The sequence below is a fragment of the Entelurus aequoreus genome, linkage group LG08, assembly GCF_033978785.1.
Source record: "Entelurus aequoreus isolate RoL-2023_Sb linkage group LG08, RoL_Eaeq_v1.1, whole genome shotgun sequence".
Lineage (NCBI taxonomy): Eukaryota > Metazoa > Chordata > Actinopteri > Syngnathiformes > Syngnathidae > Entelurus > Entelurus aequoreus.
The window spans coordinates 21,870,708-21,889,950 of NC_084738.1; the positions used below are offsets into that span (position 1 = coordinate 21,870,708).

General features: G+C 36.1%; 1 protein-coding gene and 2 non-coding genes across 3 annotated transcripts in view; 1 reads left to right on the forward strand and 2 right to left on the reverse strand.

Annotated features, from left to right (window-relative positions):
* Positions 1–353: 353 nt before the first annotated feature.
* Positions 354–19,243, reverse strand: part of LOC133655635 (vesicular glutamate transporter 1-like) — a 48,152-nt gene continuing 29,262 nt past the window's right edge. The window contains exons 10-13 of the mRNA XM_062055968.1: positions 10,922–11,032; positions 10,724–10,851; positions 5,770–5,839; positions 354–819 (exon numbers count right to left, since the gene is read on the reverse strand). Of these exons, the coding sequence (XP_061911952.1) occupies positions 542–819; positions 5,770–5,839; positions 10,724–10,851; positions 10,922–11,032 (587 nt within the window). The 3' untranslated portion in view covers positions 354–541. The remainder of the gene's footprint in view (positions 820–5,769; positions 5,840–10,723; positions 10,852–10,921; positions 11,033–19,243) is intronic.
* On the forward strand, positions 2,851–2,923 carry trnar-ccu (transfer RNA arginine (anticodon CCU)). The gene has a single exon. It is a non-coding gene; the product is annotated as a tRNA-Arg (tRNA).
* On the reverse strand, positions 5,630–5,702 carry trnar-ccu (transfer RNA arginine (anticodon CCU)). Its single transcript has one exon. It is a non-coding gene; the product is annotated as a tRNA-Arg (tRNA).

Consider the following 19,243-nt stretch of genomic DNA (forward strand, 5'->3'; position numbering starts at 1 on the left):
AAAAAAAAAACGGCAAAAAAATTCAAACTAAACTTGGAGTATCATGCATAAAAGACAAACTTTTGCTTTTGCTTTGACTTTTTCCACCAATGATGACAAAGAGGGGAAGTGTGATGATAACCACAAAACCAAACCTACTGAGACATTTCATTAGGGAGTTTGGCGCAGCAAATGATGAGAAATGATAGTGAAATTGGCACAAAATGTGCTGACATAAAGGAGAAATTATTTCGTTGACATATTTTGAAGTTTGTGTATTAGTGGAATACAAATCATTTCCAAATCCAGTGATTTCAATAAGAAATGCCTAAAGTAAATAAGAGTAAAGAAGTGCTGTCCAAAGACACACACAATGCAACCACGCACAAACACACAATCACTAATGTCCACTGTGCAGTCTCTCTCAAAGATAGTATTAATAATCATAATAATAATGCAGGCAGACTTGGTTCCATGTCAAATCCAAACCACGTTCAAAGTTTCTCCTGCCACCAAGTGAAACTGCTCCAGTTGCTGTAAACGTTCCCAGTCTGGTGCCTTCTTATGTCAACTCTTCCTCGCCGCCGCCATAATAGTAATTGTTGCTGCCGGCGGGCTGCACGTATTCCTCCGTTTTGTCCCAGTCCGAGACCCAGCCTCCTCCCGCGCCCCCGTTGGGGTCTGCTGCCTGGTTTGTGGCGCCGTAGCCCCCGCCGCCGCTGGTGCGGTACAGCTCCTCCGTCTCATTGGCCAGCTCATCCTCATCCAAGATGCCGCATTTCTCGTCGCTCAGCTGCTCCGGCTCAGCCCACGCTTGTTGCTCCCCGGATGCAAAGAGGCCTGAAAGAAGAAGTTTAGTGAATTTTTAATTGCAGTATCTCTTCTAAAGCAGCAATTCTCAAACTGCGGTCCATCTAGTGCAGTGGTGTCCAAAGTGCGGCCCGGGGGCCATTTGCAGCCCGCAGCTAATTGTTTACCGGCCCGCCACACATTCTGGAAATACTATTGTAAAAATAAAAAAAAACATTAAAAAAAGTGGAATGAGGTGAAATCTAACGAGAAAAAGTTGCAATGTTGACACAAAAGCTGCCATGCAGGCTGTTTTTTTTTTCTTTTGTCTTTCTTCATTTTTCTTTTTTTGCCATTGCTCAAAAAAAAAAATAATGACAAAAAATCCATGTTATAATGAATTATTTTCAGGGCTCCAATTACTTCAAATATTTCACTTTAAAATGTTTTATGTGGTAAATATTGCATATACTGTGTAGTAGCCATATAAAAACATCAAAGTTTTCTTTGACAAAAGCGCATAAAACAAACAAAATAATAGTTCCAGCATAAAATCGACAGATATATCTGAAGTTGATCTCCTAACTTAAGTGTTGAAAGTAAAATAAAAACCTAATAAAAATGTATCACCTTATGAGTGGGGCACCTTTTGGATCCCAAATATATTTAATGATTTTTTATTTATCTTTTCACTGTGATTACTCAAAAATATGAAATAATTCAAATCAATGGTGTCCTGCATTATAGATCTTTTAGGGCTCTAATTACTAAATACTGCATATTTCAGTTTTACTATAAAAAACTAAGTTGTTTTTGACAGAAAAGCCATAAAACATTTTTTTTAATTTGTATTACTTTATATCAACTTGAAGTTGATATAGATATTTACTGTAAGCGTTAAATAATTTAAAAAAAATAATAATCTGACTTATTTTTAACATTTTAATGACTGAGACCCTTTATGGTCCCCGGGACCCCTAAAGGTAAAATAAATAAAAAATGCATATATTTTGTTATGGTTTGAAAATGAAAAATATCAAAATGGCCCCCACATGCTTAAATTTTTCCGTGCGGCCCTCAGTGGAATAAGTTTGGACACCCCTGATCTAGTGGTACGCCAAAGAATCCCTTGATTAAAGTACAGTGTTTCATTTTCCTATATTCAAACACAGTGTTACTGTTCATATTACAGTGGCTAAAATATTAAATACACTTGTTAAATAAAACATCTGCCTTGTTTTTACGGAATACTTAGGCCTACTACGCTACTGTATTTTAATGTTGGTCATTAGGTGGTACTTGGAGAGTCAAGTTTTTTCTGAGGTGGTACTAGATGAAAAAAGTTTGAGAAACCACCGTTCAACAGGGACAACAGCTTGTACAGCAGCAGCATTGTACCAAGGGTCGGCAACCCCAAACGTTAAAAGAGCCATATTGGACCAAAAATACAAAAAAGTAATCTGTCCGCAGTCGCAAAAAATGAAAATCCGTATATAAGTGTTATAATGAAGGCAACACATGACGAAAGTGTCTATATTAGCTATATTAGCCTACTATCAAAATGACTATGTGTCACAAGCTGAAGCAAATCTTCATTGACAGAAATGGTGAAATGTAATATTTGTTCTACACATTTTTACAACATTAGAAAACATTAGTAAATCAGAGGCTATACTCGGAAGGTGAGATAACTCCTGGAAATTACTGGCTTTTAATGGCCAAAGGTAAAGATGTGTGTGTCCAAGTTAAAGGAAACGGCAGGCTGTCTTCTTCTAATGGATTTATTACAATCTTTGGCAAGCTAGGTAATGTTTGCTGTGGTCTGGAACAACATGGCACACAAACAACTATCAGAAATGCAGCCAATATTACATACAGATAATGTGTCATGTGTCATCCATTTTCAATCCTTTTTTAAAAATGCTTCAGGGAGCCACTAGGGCGGCACTAAAGAACAGCATGCGGCTAGAGAGCCACGGGTTGCTGACCCCTGTACTACACACACGCACATCTACACAGCCATTCATGCTCAAATGGTGCACACTCCATGTGCTAATTGTGTCAACATGTTTTAGTGTGTGTGCCCCAGTGGCCTAATGGATAAGGCACTGGCCTCCTAAGCCAGGGATTGTGGGTTCGAGTCCCATCTGGGGTGTTAGGTTTTTGGGTGGTTGGACAGATGAACCAAAAACATCTAGTTGCTGCACCCACTCAAGGCTGGCGGTCACGGATGCGGCCAGCCTTTAAATAATAAGTGTCAACTTTCTTAGTGACTTTCTTCGATCTTTCAATGTTGGCTAAATATTACAGATGTCCGATAATATCGGACTGCCGATAAATGCTTTAAAATGTGATATCGTAAATTATCGGTATCGGTTTCAAAAAGTAAAATGTATGACTTTTTAAAACGCCGCTGTATGGAGTGGTACACGGATATAGGGAGAAGTACAGAGCGTCAATAAACATTAAAGGCACTGCATTCGCGTGCCGGCCCAATCACATAATATCTACGGCTTTTTACACACACAAGTGAATGCAAGCATACTTGGTCAACAGCCATACAGGTCACACTGAGGGTGACCGTATAAACAACTTTAACACTGTTACAAATATGCGCCACACTGTGAACCCACACCAAACAAGAATGACAAACACATTTCGGGAGAACATCCGCACCGTAACACAACATAAACACAACAGAACAAATACCCAGAACCCCTTGCAGCACTAACTCTTCCGGGACGCTACAATATACACCCCGCTACCTCCTACCTCCCCCCACCTCAACCCCGCCCACCTCAACCTCCTCATGCTCTCTCAGGGAGAGCATGTCCCAAATTCCAAGCTGCTGTTTTGAGGCATGTTAAAAAAAATTATGCACTTTGTGACTTCAATAATAGATATGGCAGTGCCATGTTGGCATTTTTTTTAGAGATGTCCGATATTATCGGCCGATAAATGCGTTAAAATGTAATATCGGAAATTATCGGTATCTGTTTTTTTATTATCAGTATCGGGGTTGTTTTTTTTTTGTTTGTTTTTTTTATTAAATCCACATAAAAAACACAAGATACACTTACAATTAGTGCACCAACCCAAAAAACCTCCCTCCCCCATTTACACTCATTCACACTCATTCACACAAAAGGGTTGTTTCTTTCTGTTATTAATATTCTGGTTCCTACATTATACATCAATATATATCAATACAGTCTGCAAGGGATACAGTCCGTAAGCACACATGATTGTGCGTGCTGCTGCTCCACTAATAGTACTACTAACCTTTAACAGTTAATTTTACAAATTTTCATTAATTACTAGTTTCTAAGGAACTGTTTTTATATTGTTTTACTTTCTTTTTTATTCAAGAAAATGTTTTTAATTTATTTATGTTATTTTATTTGATTCATTTTTTTAAAAAGTACCTTATCTTCACCATACCTGGTTGTCCAAATTAGGCATAGTAATGTGTTAATTCCACGACTGTATATATCGGTTGATATCGGTATCGGTTGATATCGGTATCGGTAATTAAAGAGTTGGACAATATCGGCATATCGGATATCGGCAAAAAGCCATTATCGGACATCCCTAATTTTTTTCCATAACTTGAGTTGATTTAGTTTGGAAAACCTTGTTACATTGTTTAATGCATCCAGCGGGGCATCACAACAAAATTAGGCATAATAATGTGTTAATTCCATGACTGTATATATCGGTATCGGTTGATATCGGAATCGGTAATTAAGAGTTGGACAATATCGGAATATCGGACATCTCTGCTAAATATTGCTTGTACCGCATGCAATTGCACATCCTTTCCCCTTCATTATTATCCAATCATGCAACATCATATATATTCCAAAACGTGTTCCTCGCAGGGGTGTGTTGGGCTGGAGACTATCCCAGCTGCACTCTGGCGGAAGGCAGTGTACACCCTGGAACAAGTTGTTTTTGTTATAATAAATATAAATACTTCATTATTTGCCAGTCGCCTTGATTTATGATTTCAAAGCAAGTCATCCATTAATTAGTACGTAAAGAAAAGGCAAATGTAAAGGCTTTTGTGTATTATGGTCATGAGGCGATTGTACATTTATTAATTATTTACATATTTTTACTATTACACGCGGCCCTCTGAGGACAGCTCATTGAGGGGCATTGAGGACGGCCCTCAATGAAAAAACTAGTTGGGGCTCAGATAGTAGAGCTGCTGATCAGACACTTAAGGATTCCAGGTTCGAACCCAGCTTTTGCCATCCAAGTCACTGCCGTTGTGTCCTAGGGCAGCAAGACCCTTCACCCACCTTGCTCGCTGTGCCAACTGCACTGGTGTAAATGTAAATAATGGGTTTGTCAATGTCTAGCACTTTGAGTCACTTGAGTCACCACATTGCATGTTCTTTGACTTTTTTAAGCATATTCTACATTTTTTTCAGTCTAAAATCAAGCATTTTCAAACATAGAAATAGCAAAATCTACTAAAAAATATCAATACTACAGTAGTATTGGCCACTAGGGAAGACCAAACCAATCGGAGCGCGCTGTTCAATATCGTGGTCACTGATTGGCTCAGCCTCAGGCAGCATTACTATGTTGGATTAAATGACTGTAACAATGACTCAAGGCTGTTACCGGTATTTCATGTCTTGAGCAGTGATTCTCACACTGTGATACGTGTAACCACTCGTCCGAGTCGTGTATAAAGAGAGTACAACTTGGTTTCAGGCCCTCTTATCAATGATTGGTCAAAAGGCACTCACATGACAACATGACTGCTACTAACTTTGAGCTCCATGTAAGCAGCTCAAAGTAAATGTAAGAATCGTAGTAGTGTTTAGGTTAGAATAGAGGACACTCACACCCCAGATGGGACTCGAACCCACAATCCCTGGCTTAGGAGGCCAGTGCCTTATCCATTAGGCCACTGGGGCACACAGGTGTGAGACATTTCCAGTGTTTGTAAATGTTGTACTCACCATTGTGAGACAGTGAACTCACCATAGAAAATGACACCTCCATAATGTACGAGCGCAGCGATGAGAAACACACCTTGCCATTCTTCACGTGTCTACAAGGAAAGACAGGGTATCAAACCATTAAAGGAGGAATTTGTGGAATAGAGTAGAACTTCTAATGTAGAATACATATAAAGTGATGCATTTTGGGGGTGGAAAATACGCCTCTAAAGGGGCCGCCATGTATGACTCAGTGAGCATCAAAACCAGGATTGTCTAAAGCAGGGGTCACCAACGCGGTGCCCGCGGGCACCAGGTAGCCCGTAAGGACCAGATGAGTAGCCCGCCGGCCTGTTCTAAAAATAGCTCAAATAGCAGCACTTACCAGTGAGCTGCCTCTATTTTTTAAATTGTATTTATTTACTAGCAAGCTGGTCTCGCTTTGCTCGACATTTTTAATTCTATGAGAGACAAAACTCAAATAGAATTTGAAAATCCAAGAAAATATTTTAAAGACTTGGTCTTCACTTGTTTGAATAAATTCATTAATTTTTTTATATTGCTTCTTATAACTTTCAGAAAGACAATTTTAGAGAAAAAATACAACCTTAAAATGATTTTAGGATTTTTAAACACATATACCTTTTTACCTTTTAAATTCCTTCCTCTTCTTTCCTGACAATTTAAATCAATGTTCAAGTAAAAAAAAATTTTTATTGTAAAGAATAATAAATACATTTTAATTTAATTCTTCATTTTAGCTTCTGTTTTTTCAACGAAGAATATTTGTGAAATATTTCTTCAAACTTATTATGATTAAAATTCAAAAAAATTATTCTGGCAAATCTAGAAAATCTGTAGAATCAAATTTAAATCTTATTTCAAAGTATTTTGAATTTCTTTTAAAAATGTTGTTCTGGAAAATCTAGAAGAAATAATGATTTGTCTTTGTTAGGAATATAGCTTGGTCCAATTTGTTTTTCTATATTCTAACAAAGTGTAGATTGGATTTTAACATATTTAAAACATGTCATCAAAATTCTAAAATGAATCTTAATCAGGAAAAATTACTAATGATGTTCCATAAATTCTTTTTTTAAGTTTTTCTCTTCTTTTTTTCGGTTGAATTTTGAATTTTAAAGAGTCAGAATTGAAGATAAACTATGTTTCAAAATTTAATTGTCATTTTTTTTGTGTTTTCTCCTCTTTTAAACCGTTCAATTAAGTGTAAATATCATTAATTATTAATAATAACATAGAGTTAAGGGTAAATTGAGCAAATAGGCTATTTCTGGCAATTTATTTAAGTGTGTATCAAACTGGTAGCCCTTCGCATTAATCAGTACCCAAGAAGTAGCTCTTGGTTTCAAAAAGGTTGGTGACCCCTGGTCTAAAGTGTTTTTTTATTGCACTGCAAAAAGTCAGTGTTCAAAAACAAGAAAAAAAATTACTAAAATTAGGGGTATTTTGTTTGAACTCAGCAAAATTATCTGCCAATAGACCAAGAAAATTTGGCTTGTAAAGACTTTCCAAAACAAGTCAAATTAATCTCAATGAAGCCAAAAATACCTTAAAATAAGTATATTCTCACTAATAACAAGTGTACTTTTCTTGGTAGAAAAAAAAGAGACCTTTTTGCTCAATATGTTGAAAAATATTCTTAAATTAATTAAATGCTAGTGCCATTATCTTGACATAATGATATGCGCTCGGCATTACATTTCTTGAAACCAGCAAACATATACTAAAAACTAATTTATTGTCCTTAACGGAAAGGCAACAAGGCAACCGCTTGTTACTCTCGAAGTTTCCTAGCCGCTCATTCAAATCATATTGTCTAAAAAGGCATTTTTCAATCGATAACATGACATCATCGCGCCAAGTGTGTGCTCTTTCAGTCAATTAGTGCGCTTATATACAGCCCGGCCCCCGGCCAAAAATGTTTTAATTGTAATTTTGAGGAATTTATCTGAATGTGCATGAACTATTTCTGTTCAAAATTGTTTGAAATGTTAAATGTTTAAATATTAACTGTCCGTTTACTGTACTGTGCCAACTGTACTACTATATGAGTACGTATTTTCTATTGTTTCATTAAAAATAAAACAGCAAAGTCAATTTGGCTGTCATCTGTTTTAATTACTGTATGAGACACAATTGTGTCAAAATCATGATATTTTTTTTCATGCCTGAAATAAGAAATTATTACTTTAAAAAAGTAGTTTTATACTTGTGAGTGTTGATGACACAGCTTTGCAACACTTGATATTCTAGTTTCAAGCATGTTTTACTCAATATAGGTCATAAAATCTCAGAAACAAGCTGTAATATCTTACTGAGATCATTTAGGACCGAAACCCTTAAAAAAGTAAAAGAAGTACTAGTAAGAAGAATTTTCTTATTAGACAGAAAATAAGCAAATATCACCCTTATTTGAGATATTTAATCTTACTTAGATTTCAGTTTTTGCAGTGTGGACAGCAACATATCTAAATAAAAAAAGGAGCCTTTCCAGTAAGTGCAAAATCTATTTGGGCAAGCACTATACTGTCAAGATGTTCACGCTTAACAACTAAGTAAGCTCGCAGTGTACATAGTATACTTAATGACATGTTTAGCCTAACAAAAATGCACAATGTAAAAAGAAATGCTGAAATAAAAACAATGATTTGTCTTTAAGTATATGTGTTGTATAACTTTGGAAAAAACAGTTCTGTTTTTTAACAATGAAAGTGTTTCATCAGTTTAATCTCAGGTTTAATCAATTAATTAATTTTGATTAATCACAACCAAATATGATCTATTTTTAATCTCTAAACTAAATATACTTAATTTTTAATCAAATATATATACAAATATATATATATTTATTTATATATATATATATATATATATATATATATATATATATATATATATATATATATATATATATATATATATATATATATATATATATATATATATATATATATATATATATATATATATACATGTGTACATATACATACTATTGTATTATATGTTTTTATATAGTAGTATTATATATTATTATATGATTTGATTCATTCGTGTGCTGTAAAAAAAAAAAATGTATCCGATTCATAATTCTCATTTATTCCAATTGAAAATTGATTCATAATCTTATAAAATCTTTGTACCTATTTCTTTTTTCTAATATTAATGTTTAAAAAGAGACAATCTCTGGCTTACTCCCTCATACAGTTTGTCAGCTGCCAAGAGCTATGGTAACCTGTCATCTATTATATTTTGTATACCGAATCATTTATTGCAAAAGTCAAACTGAATATTGTTGAATAGAGAATCCATTCTGAATCAAATTGTCATCCAAGAATCGGAATTGAACCGTGAGTTTTAAGCTTCACATCCACACTATTCATATAGTATTGCTTGGATTTACATGACGTCTCATTAAATATGTGTGGTGGTCAAGCCAGCGTTTGTTTTCAATGGGTACTAGGCGCTACTGTATTTAGCCTTTTTCTGAGAAAAATGCCCTATACTTGCATTGTTTTCAGCTGTAGGAATTGGTCAAATCGAGAAAAGGATAAAAGTTTTATCAGAGTACCTCGAGAAGAAATCTAGAAAGGGCGGAAGAGTGCAAGATTTTACAAAGATGACGAGAAAAGTGGAACGCACTCCAGTCCAAGAGAGCGGAGTCGTAGAACGCACGAATTTGCAGTGATCACTTCGTCAAAGCTTTGTTTGATATACTTTTAATATACTTAAACAACAGGACGGCGTGGCGAAGTTGGTAGAGTGGCCGTGCCAGCAATCGGAGGGTTGCTGGTTCAATCCCCACCTTCTACTGTCCTAGTCACGTCCATTGTGTCCTTGAGCAAGACACTTCACCCTTGCTCCTGATGAGCCTGGTTAGCGCCGTGCATGGCAGCTCCCGCATTCAGTGTGTGAATGTGAATGGGTGAATGTGGAAAATAGTGTCAAAGCGCTTTGAGTTCCTTAAAAAAGGTAGAAAAGCGCATACAAGTATGACCCATTTACTTTAGTCGTTTTGTATTTCAATTGAAGTATTATCTTAACATTATTTGTATTTTAATTTTAAATTAAAAAAAAGTTGGGGTCAATATGATAGCGTGTCAGAAAAGGTCCTTCTACCTCTCCACTCTTTAGTTTGTTAAATTAATATACAGTCATGGTGTCAGATGTCGGGTGCTAGTCGTCGCAGTTTTGGACACGTACTCGCAAGAGGCAAAGGTAAATCATTAATTTCTAACTTCCCTGAGCAAAAATGATGCATATTTATTCGGGAGAGTCCATCCATCCATCCATTTTCTACCGCTTGTCCCTTCTGGGGTTGCATGGGATGCTGGAGCCTATCTCAGCTGCATTCGGGCGGGAGGCGGGGTACACCCTGGACAAGTCGCCATCTCATCGCAGGGCCTATTCGGGATAGTCTTGATACCAATTTCCTTGACCCAGCCACACACAAAGAAGTTGTAGACCTCCAAGTTTTCATCTGTTTTGTCGTGTAGAATGAGATCCGGAGCACCACATAGTTCCATATATCTGGGAACTCAACCAACAGATATTCCTTGGTATCGCTTGAAAAATATTTTTTGATAAAGTACATGGATCGATTCCGTTTTCCATACTTTGATTTATTTTGCTCGTGTCTTTTTTTTGCAGGAATCTAGGCCTCTTGTGTACTCAGATAGTTTGCAACAACATCCATCTTGGCTTGGTTGACCACCACTGTTTTTCACTTCCAGAAATAAGTCATGTGATGGAATACAAACAATTAGTAATATACATATTGTATTAATGTTTTGTTTTTCTGCATGAGCAAAGAGACTCAAGAAATATGAGAATATATATGCACTTAACATGTTTATTAAAAAGATTTACTAAACAAAACATTCATCCACTTTAATGTGGATCTCCTTTTGTGTTATTTATGTACTGTTTATAGATGAAAGTGCAAAAAATCAATATTTAACATATATGACAAATCTCACCTTGTGTTTTGTCATAGCACCAACTATAAGCGGGCAAACCATGCCCGACAGTGTGCCCACCCCATTGGATATGCCCATGAGGATGCTGGCATAACGCGGTGCAATGTCCAAGTGGTTGACATTGAAACCTAAAACGGGATAAACATCAGAAGTTGGACACACTGGAAAACAGAACAGAAACCAAACAGAAGGAGTCACCTGAGATTGCAAAGCCAGAAAACCCCACAGCGAGAACCAAGAAGCTGATGGCGACCCCCTTTGTGTGTGAGAAGCCCACCACCAGAAGCAGGGTGGCCTCCATGCCAAAGCCTGAAGAAGAAGAAAAGTCTTTCTATTTTTAGTAGTGACCTTAAGTTTCTCCTCCACTCTGAACTGCATGTACTGTGTACACTGCTCAGTTTCACTTTAATATTGATCCAGTCTTCTTTGAGGAAAAAATAGACCAACACTGAAAGAGCCAACGCTTTTGATTTGTAGCTTCACTCAATGCCGCAAAAGAAAGTAAAGTTCACCCTAAAAACAAAAGGTATTTTACTCATAGCATGATGTAGGAACAGTATACAACTGCTTTGGCACTTTTGGTTCTTACCATAGTACAGGGACGGCTCCAGGATTTTTTCTTACCCATTTTTATGACCTCGGTTGTCATTTTTCAAAAAAAAAAATCTGTTACGATAAACAGCACAAGCATGTGGTTCGATACAACATTCGTTTTGACTGAATATGACCACGAATATTCATTAAAACAGTTAAGCCGAACACGAGCGACGATGGCAAAAAAGTTTCACATGCAAAAATGACAGATTACAGCAAACGGACCGGGCCCATGCGCCTGCTAATAACCAGAAAATACATCCAAAATACAACAGGTGTCTTTATTCCATATACACACAACTATGCATTGGCAACTACACCTATGTAGATATTGCACCAAAAACCAGACATTTGCAGCTAGAATAGTCATTTACCACATTAGCAATGTATAGAGAGTATTTCTTTAAAGTTAAGACTAGTTTAAAGTTATCTTCATTGGAAAGTACAGTGCTTTTCCTTCAAAAATAAGGACATTTCAATGTGACCCCAAAATTTTGAACGGTAGTGTATATATATATATATATATATATAGTACAGGCCAAAAGTTTGGACACACCTTCTCATTTAATGGGTTTTCTTTATTTTCATGACTATTTACATTGTAGATTGTCACTGAAGGCATCAAAACTATGAATGAACACATGTGGAGTTATGTACTTAACAAAAAAAGGTGAAATAACTGAAAACATGTTTTATATTCTAGTTTCTTCAAAATAGCCACCCTTTGCTCCGATTACTTTTTCACACACTCTTGGCATTCTCTCGATGAGCTTCAAGAGGTAGTCACCTGAAATGGTTTTCACTTCACAGGTGTGCTTGAAGCTCATCGAGAGAATGCCAAGAGTGTGCAAAGCAGTAATCAGAGCAAAGGGTGGCTACAATTCCGTCCTCACTGTCCTCAATCTCTTCTGATCTCTCTTCATCTTCCATTGTTGCCAACTCCTTAGTAAGGAAAAAAGCTATTCACTTTTATAAGAGTTGCCAGAAGATGATAGATGACATCGTTGCTTCATTTGTATAATTGATTACAATGGATGCTGTAGGAGAGAGGAATAACATAGTAGGATACATACAAAGTGAGTTAAAAAGGCAAATTATGAGTACAATTGTAAATGAATTTTAGTTTAGTTGTATTTTTCTTTGTTCTACATCGTCATATGTTAGAGCAGGGGTGTCACACTCATTTTAGCTCAGGGGCCGCATGGAGGAAAATCTGTGCACACGCGGGCCGGACTATTAAAATCATGGCATTAAAACAAAGAAATAAAGAGAACTTCAGATTGTTTTCTTTGTCTTACTTTGGCCAAAAATAGAACAAACACATTCTGAAAATATTACAATAAAAATATAGGAAAAAAATTAAAATAAAATGTTTAGATCCAAGAAGGAAAGAAGAAAGTGAATGAATGTTTATAACTGAATACATTTACATATGCAGAAAAATGTGTTTTCTTTTGTATACTTATTTTTTTTTAAATGAATTAAGTAACGTTAATGACAACTTTTTCCAAAACACAATATAGCATGTGAGGTATAACAGGATAATGCATACATTTATTATTTGTTTTCAAAACGGTTACAAAGAAAGTAGCACCCCAAAAATGTACTGTGAGACCCCATTTTCATGACTTGATTGACCCCATTTTCAAAATTCTTAGCGCCAACACTGATGGAGTATTGGTGCGTGCAAAACAGCAGCAGGCGGCTGTGTCCTGCGGGCCGGTTCTAATACTAATCAAATATCATCCCGGGGGCCATAGATAATTTATTCGCGTGGGCCTTGACTTTGACACCCCTGAGCTACACCTTTAAGCTACATTTAAACCAGACTTTGACACATAAGTGTTAGAGTATCAAATTCCATTAAAAGACTGAAGGGTTGTGATATTCACGGTCAAAATACATTTATTGACTCGCTCATTAACACGAATGATAGGTTTGCTTTTGTTCTTAGTGTAACAGTGATGAAAAATGTACATTAATCTTCCTTTGTAAACCAAGTCAGAAACAGCAGCAGCTTTGCATAGAGTGGGTGTGCATCTCCTCTCAGCCCTGACTGGAATGGTACTTTACTGTCATTGTACAGGACAAGATAGAGACGCCAAGACCCGCCTTACGTTACGTCTGATTGGTGCCTTCCATGGTTGGCTAAATTTAGGCACAAAATTTATGTATTGATTCTGGGATTGGTTATTTTGGCCAATCAATCAGTTACTTGAACTACAACAAGTCACGAGGAAAAAAGTGTATTATTATGGAAAAAAATAAATAAAATAGTGAATGGGGAAATATTAGCGTGGGAAATGTGAGAATGGGTTAAACTGCGTAATTCTCACGCTTGGCATAGGTAGGGACACCATAAAATCGCCTTGGCACTTCTGGTACCTTGTACTGTAGTATCTTTCCTGGTGCTAGCATGCTAATTGTTAGCATGTTAGCTTCTGTGGCTAATATAAAAATGCTAAAACATACATGGCACGATGTACGGACATTAGAGAATTGCCTTGACACTTTTGGTACATAGTTCAAACTTGCCAGGTGCTATCATGCTTAATGTTAGCGTGTTAGTATTTTAGATGTTTTATATTAATATAACAATACTAATACATACATTGCATGATCTACGGCCACTACAGAAGTACCTTGTAGAGATGTGAACGGCTCTTAAGTGGAAGATGAGAGCTGATTCGCAAATGCTAGCCGTTCGTTTGGGAGCCAATTTTTATGCACATACAGATAAAGCGTCGCCTGACTGGCAACTTGACTAGAAAATTAGTCAGAGTCAAAGAAAGCATAGCATTTCGATTTACTTATTAAAAAATGTTTTATTTAATTTGTTTTTATTGTTTATTTGTATTTTTTTTTATTTGAATTCACTTTTTTGGTTCATTGTTCTGAAGTACATCAATTATTTTATTATATTATTCTTACTTATTATTTATGTATTATTTATGTATAGTTAAAAGAAAGAAAGAAAGAAAGAAAGAAAGAAAGAAAGAAAGAAAGAAAGAAAGAAAGAAAGAAAGAAAGAAAGAAAGAAAGAAAGAAAGAAAGAAAGAAAGAAAGAAAATGCTCTTGTGTTACAAAGGTTTCTTCGGTAGGTGAAAATTAAAAATGATGATGTCACTGTCAAAGCATAGCGATATGGCATCACCTTGTGGATTGTTTACGATGAAAACACAACAAAAATACAATTATAGAGAATATTTCAGAATAATTACCACCAATAGACTAATATTTGTATAGATTTAAATTATTCTGATCCCCATCTTATCCCGTAACTGCTACCAGTGATCATTTCTTTTATTTAAAAAAGAAAATACAGTTAAAAAAAGGGTTATGATAATGAGCCAGTCCTTTGATTGGCTCTTTGAAAGGAACTGCTCTTCAATATCTGTCTACCTTTAAATAGCCATAAATCCCATCTCTACTGTCTTGGCCCTTTTGGTACATTAGTACTATCTTGTCTGGGGCTAGAATACTATTTTTTAGCTTTCTAAATGTCAGAAAAATTGTATGTAATATATCAAAAAACTTTCCACTCTATGGGTTTTCCTGTGGGCACGATGAGGGATGTCTTTGTTGTACCAAGCGGGGGCTTTGGAGGATGCGACAGGTATACGATGGAAGGAGACGGGAGGTGTTAACCATTGTCCTCAGCTAGCCGGCACAGCTGGACCAAGAACTTCAAAGCGGACAGATGGCAAGATCTTCCCAAACTTCCTGAGGAACTGTCTCTGAACTATTTGGTAACCGAGGGCAACGCTATTTACGACCCGCTGCCCTCTTGATGTAGCTGGAGCCAGGATGAGCCGAGGCCGAGACATCCTTTCCTTTTGTCTTCGATGTGACCAAGAACAGTGACTGTTTTGCATACTTCCTATACCTGCGGTGACGTGTTGGTGCGTGAACATTGAATATCTAAAATAAAAGAGGAGACGAGACCTTCCTTCGGGAGAGCATGGGTGACACTGTAGAGGGTACAGTGTCAACATGGCATCTCCTCAATTGAGTCCAAATTTGATTCTTTCCCTGCTTGATTCTTTGTCTCTTGTCTGTTTTAATAGATGTCAAACCGGGTTTGAACCTAACATCTAATTGGTCCTTCGAGCCGGATCCAATACGTTTTGACGATTCCAGCAAGAGTGAGTGAAACCAGAAAGACCATGGCAACCAAATCCTGATTGAGGAACTGCTTTTCTTCATTTTGGCTGGAATTTGAAAAGCTGACGGAAATCCGAGGACAAGAGGAAGGAACGCAGAGAGCAGTGAGTACATTTCAATTGACAGAGAAAGAAACATCTAGGGTGTCGGAGTCCCACAATACATTTTGAAATATCCGTGAACTATTACAAACCCTGTAAATCCTAGGCTCTAACAGGTAAATAGGCCAAATAATTAGAGGGGTGTCGGAGTCCAAAGTCTGTGAGTATTAAAATTTAAAATAAAAACTGAATTAAAATAAAAACTGAAGAGGCCAAAATACTGAAGGGTGTCGGAGTCCCACAATATCCGTCAACCATAAACAAACATACTGGAGGGTGTCGGAGTCCCACAATAAATATTGAAATATCCGTGAATCAATATCCTGAGGACGACGGCGTCCAACGCAGACCTAAAATGGTCTATTCAGAAAAAAACTGAATTTTTGTCCGTAAAAAACAATAACCTGGAGGGTGTCGGAGCGCTACATGAATGAAACATGAAATTTCCGAGTATCATAACACTGAAAGGTATGAATGAACTTGAGAGTGTGTGGGAGTAATCGCCATTCGGCTATCACTCCATATTAAAGTTGTGAGAAGTAAATAGTGGGTTATTGTGGAAGCTTGTAGGCAAGACACCTCCACTGGGGAACCAACTCCAGTAGAAGCGACGTGTACCACAATAATAAATTAAACCACTATCTTACAACAAAGAAAAAAGTAATCCTTATAAATTCGGCTCTGTAGGGGACAACGGATTACTCCAAATTGATAAAATGGGAAAAGGGACAAGTAAACCAAAGGTTAGTCTAAAAGATGAGTTAAAATGTAAAGACTGGAAAGCAGTAGAAATAACAAACCCAGATTTACTGAAATTTCTCGATGACTGGATTTCAAAACATAAATTTACCGGTTGTCTCAAAGTAGGTGATGTATTAAAATTGCGAGAATCAATAATACAAAAATGTGGAAATAACAAAAAGAAGCTAGCCAGAATGGGGTGGGATCACACGAGGAGCTGGATGAGAATGGCTCAAAATAGAGAAGATGGAGAAAGACAGGAAAAAAGGGAAGAAAAGGGAGAAAGTGAAAGAAAAGAAAAAGAAGAGGAAAAAGAAAGGGCTAAGAGAGAGAAAAAGCTTATGTTTCATAGAGCTAAAGATATAGGCCCAGTTAGGAGAAGAAATAGGCAAATTGTAAGAGGAGGTAGTGAAGATGAGTCAAATGAGGAAGAAGTACAGAAGGACATACTAAATTATGAGGACTTAAGTAAACAAACAGCGAGTAAATCAGAGATAATAATATAAATAAAGGGTAAAGAAATCAAAATTTTGTGTGACACCGTAGCATGTAAAGTTAAAGAAGTTAAAGTGCCAATGATTGTCACACACACACTGTGGCGAAATTATTCCCTGCATTTGACCCATTACCCATGATCACCCGCTGGGAGGTGAGGGGTGCATGTACAAGCACATGTAGAGAATAAAATGACTGTGCTAGGTTTAGCAATAGTATCAGATCATGAAGGAGGAATAAGAAATAGAAAAATAGATGGTAAAATTGAGATTGAGTGTGGAGAGAGACAGAGGGAGAGAGAAAAATAAAATAGGACAAAAAAAAATCTCAAAGTGCTACAGTGAGAGAAAAGTAAAAATAAATGAAAAATGGGAAAAAATCAATAAGAAGAATTAATGCTAAATGGAATAAACTAATGCGAAACAGAGATAATGGGGGGTATTGAAATAAGAGATGAAGAAAAGGTAGACTGAAGATATGCATGTATGTTTGGATATATAAAGAGCGCTTTTATATATACAAATATATATGTGTATAATTAAATAATGGAATAAATAAAAACCCAGATTAATAACTATAATAAGAGTTGAGATATATAGTATGATAAAATGAATTTATTAGGAAAGAAGAGAGAAAAAAAAAAAAAAGAAAAGAAATCTCTTCAAGTGTTGCTGACCTTTGCCCTTAAGAGTGCACTCACGCACCCACACACCACCTTGGGTGTGTGTGTGTGTGTGTGTGTGCGTGGCGAATTGGGGGAGGTGTGAAAATGAATATATTACATGTGAGTTTAAAGTAAAAAGTAGGTTTAACTTTGAAGTGTAGTATAACATTCTTAGGTTAGATTATGTTTTAGACATTTGCAACACCATACATCTGAGTGTTGAGCTAAGATAAGATAATGACATAACATAGAATAAATAAGGAGGTATGGCAATCAGGAAAACTATCAGCTAGCGATAGACAACTGTTTGCTTTGAATATTGGTGAATAACAATTGCAAATAAAAAATATAAACAATGGGAAGAATGTAAATTCAGAGTGTAAAAGTATAGATTAATTGGTGTATAGACATTTAAGTGAGTTTAAAACGTTACTTAAAAAATACATAAAGTAAGATGTATAACATTTGAATTAGGAGAAAAATAACATTAGCGTTATTAAATCATCTACATAGTGAAAGACACAAAATAAAAGTCCAATTATGCAAAAGAGAAGTAAAGGATCTAGGACAGGGGTCTCAAACTCAATTTACCTGGGGGCCACTGGATGCAGAAACTGGGTGAGGCTGGGCCGCAAGAAAAGATTTCTTAAAAAAAATCTAACATGCACTTTTTAATGAATTCACCTCCTTTGAATGGCTTTCCCGCCCTAGCAACCATCTCACTCACCATGTAGCTAGCTTTGACTGCTGCATCGCTCTTTTCGCTTGCTTTCTTGACGAAATCTTGTTGCCTCAGTGGACTGGTTTTAAAATTTGCAACCCGGTTCACTCCCCTAGTATTTTGCATACTCCTCAGCATGTCTAGTTGTATAATGACGTTTCAAATTGTATTCCTTGTGCAACGCAACTTTCTCTGTATCAACTACAGAAAAGAGCTATAAGGATTATTCATAAAGTAGATTACTTAAAACACACTAACATATTATTTATTAATTCTGGTTTATTGAAACTACAGGAGCTAGTAAAGTTACAGACATTATGTGTCATGTTTAAGGCTAAAAGTAAAACATTACCAGCAAATTTACAAAAAATGTTTGTCATCACTTCTGAGAATGAAGAGCATAGAAGAAAAGGTCATTTCAATTCTTGACGAAATCTTGTTGCCTCAGTAGACTGGTTTTAAAATTTGCAACCCGGTTCACTCCCCTAGTATTTTGCATACTCCTCAGCATGTCTAGTTGTATAATGACGTTTCAAATTGTATTCCTTGTGCAACGCAACTTTCTCTGTATCAACTACAGAAAAGAGCTATAAGGATTATTCATAAAGTAGATTACTTAAAACACACTAACATATTATTTATTAATTCCGGTTTATTGAAACTACAGGAGCTAGTAAAGTTACAGACATTATGTGTCATGTTTAAGGCTAAAAGTAAAACATTACCAGCAAATTTACAAAAAATGTTTGTCATCACTTCTGAGAATGAAGAGCATAGAAGAAAAGGTCATTTCAAACATCAGTATTCAAGGACAACTTTAAAACAAATGTGTATATCAGTGGTGGGGGTTAAACTATGGAATTCTCTTTACAAGAGATAAAAGATTGTAAAAATATATTCCAATTGAAAAAATATATAAGGACAGAACAATGAGATCATATGGACAGCCATAACTGTTTACATTTTGCTTTATATTTATTATTTTACTTATTTTTTGCCTGGTTTTGTATTTGTTTTGTATCATCCTGTGAGGTGTATAT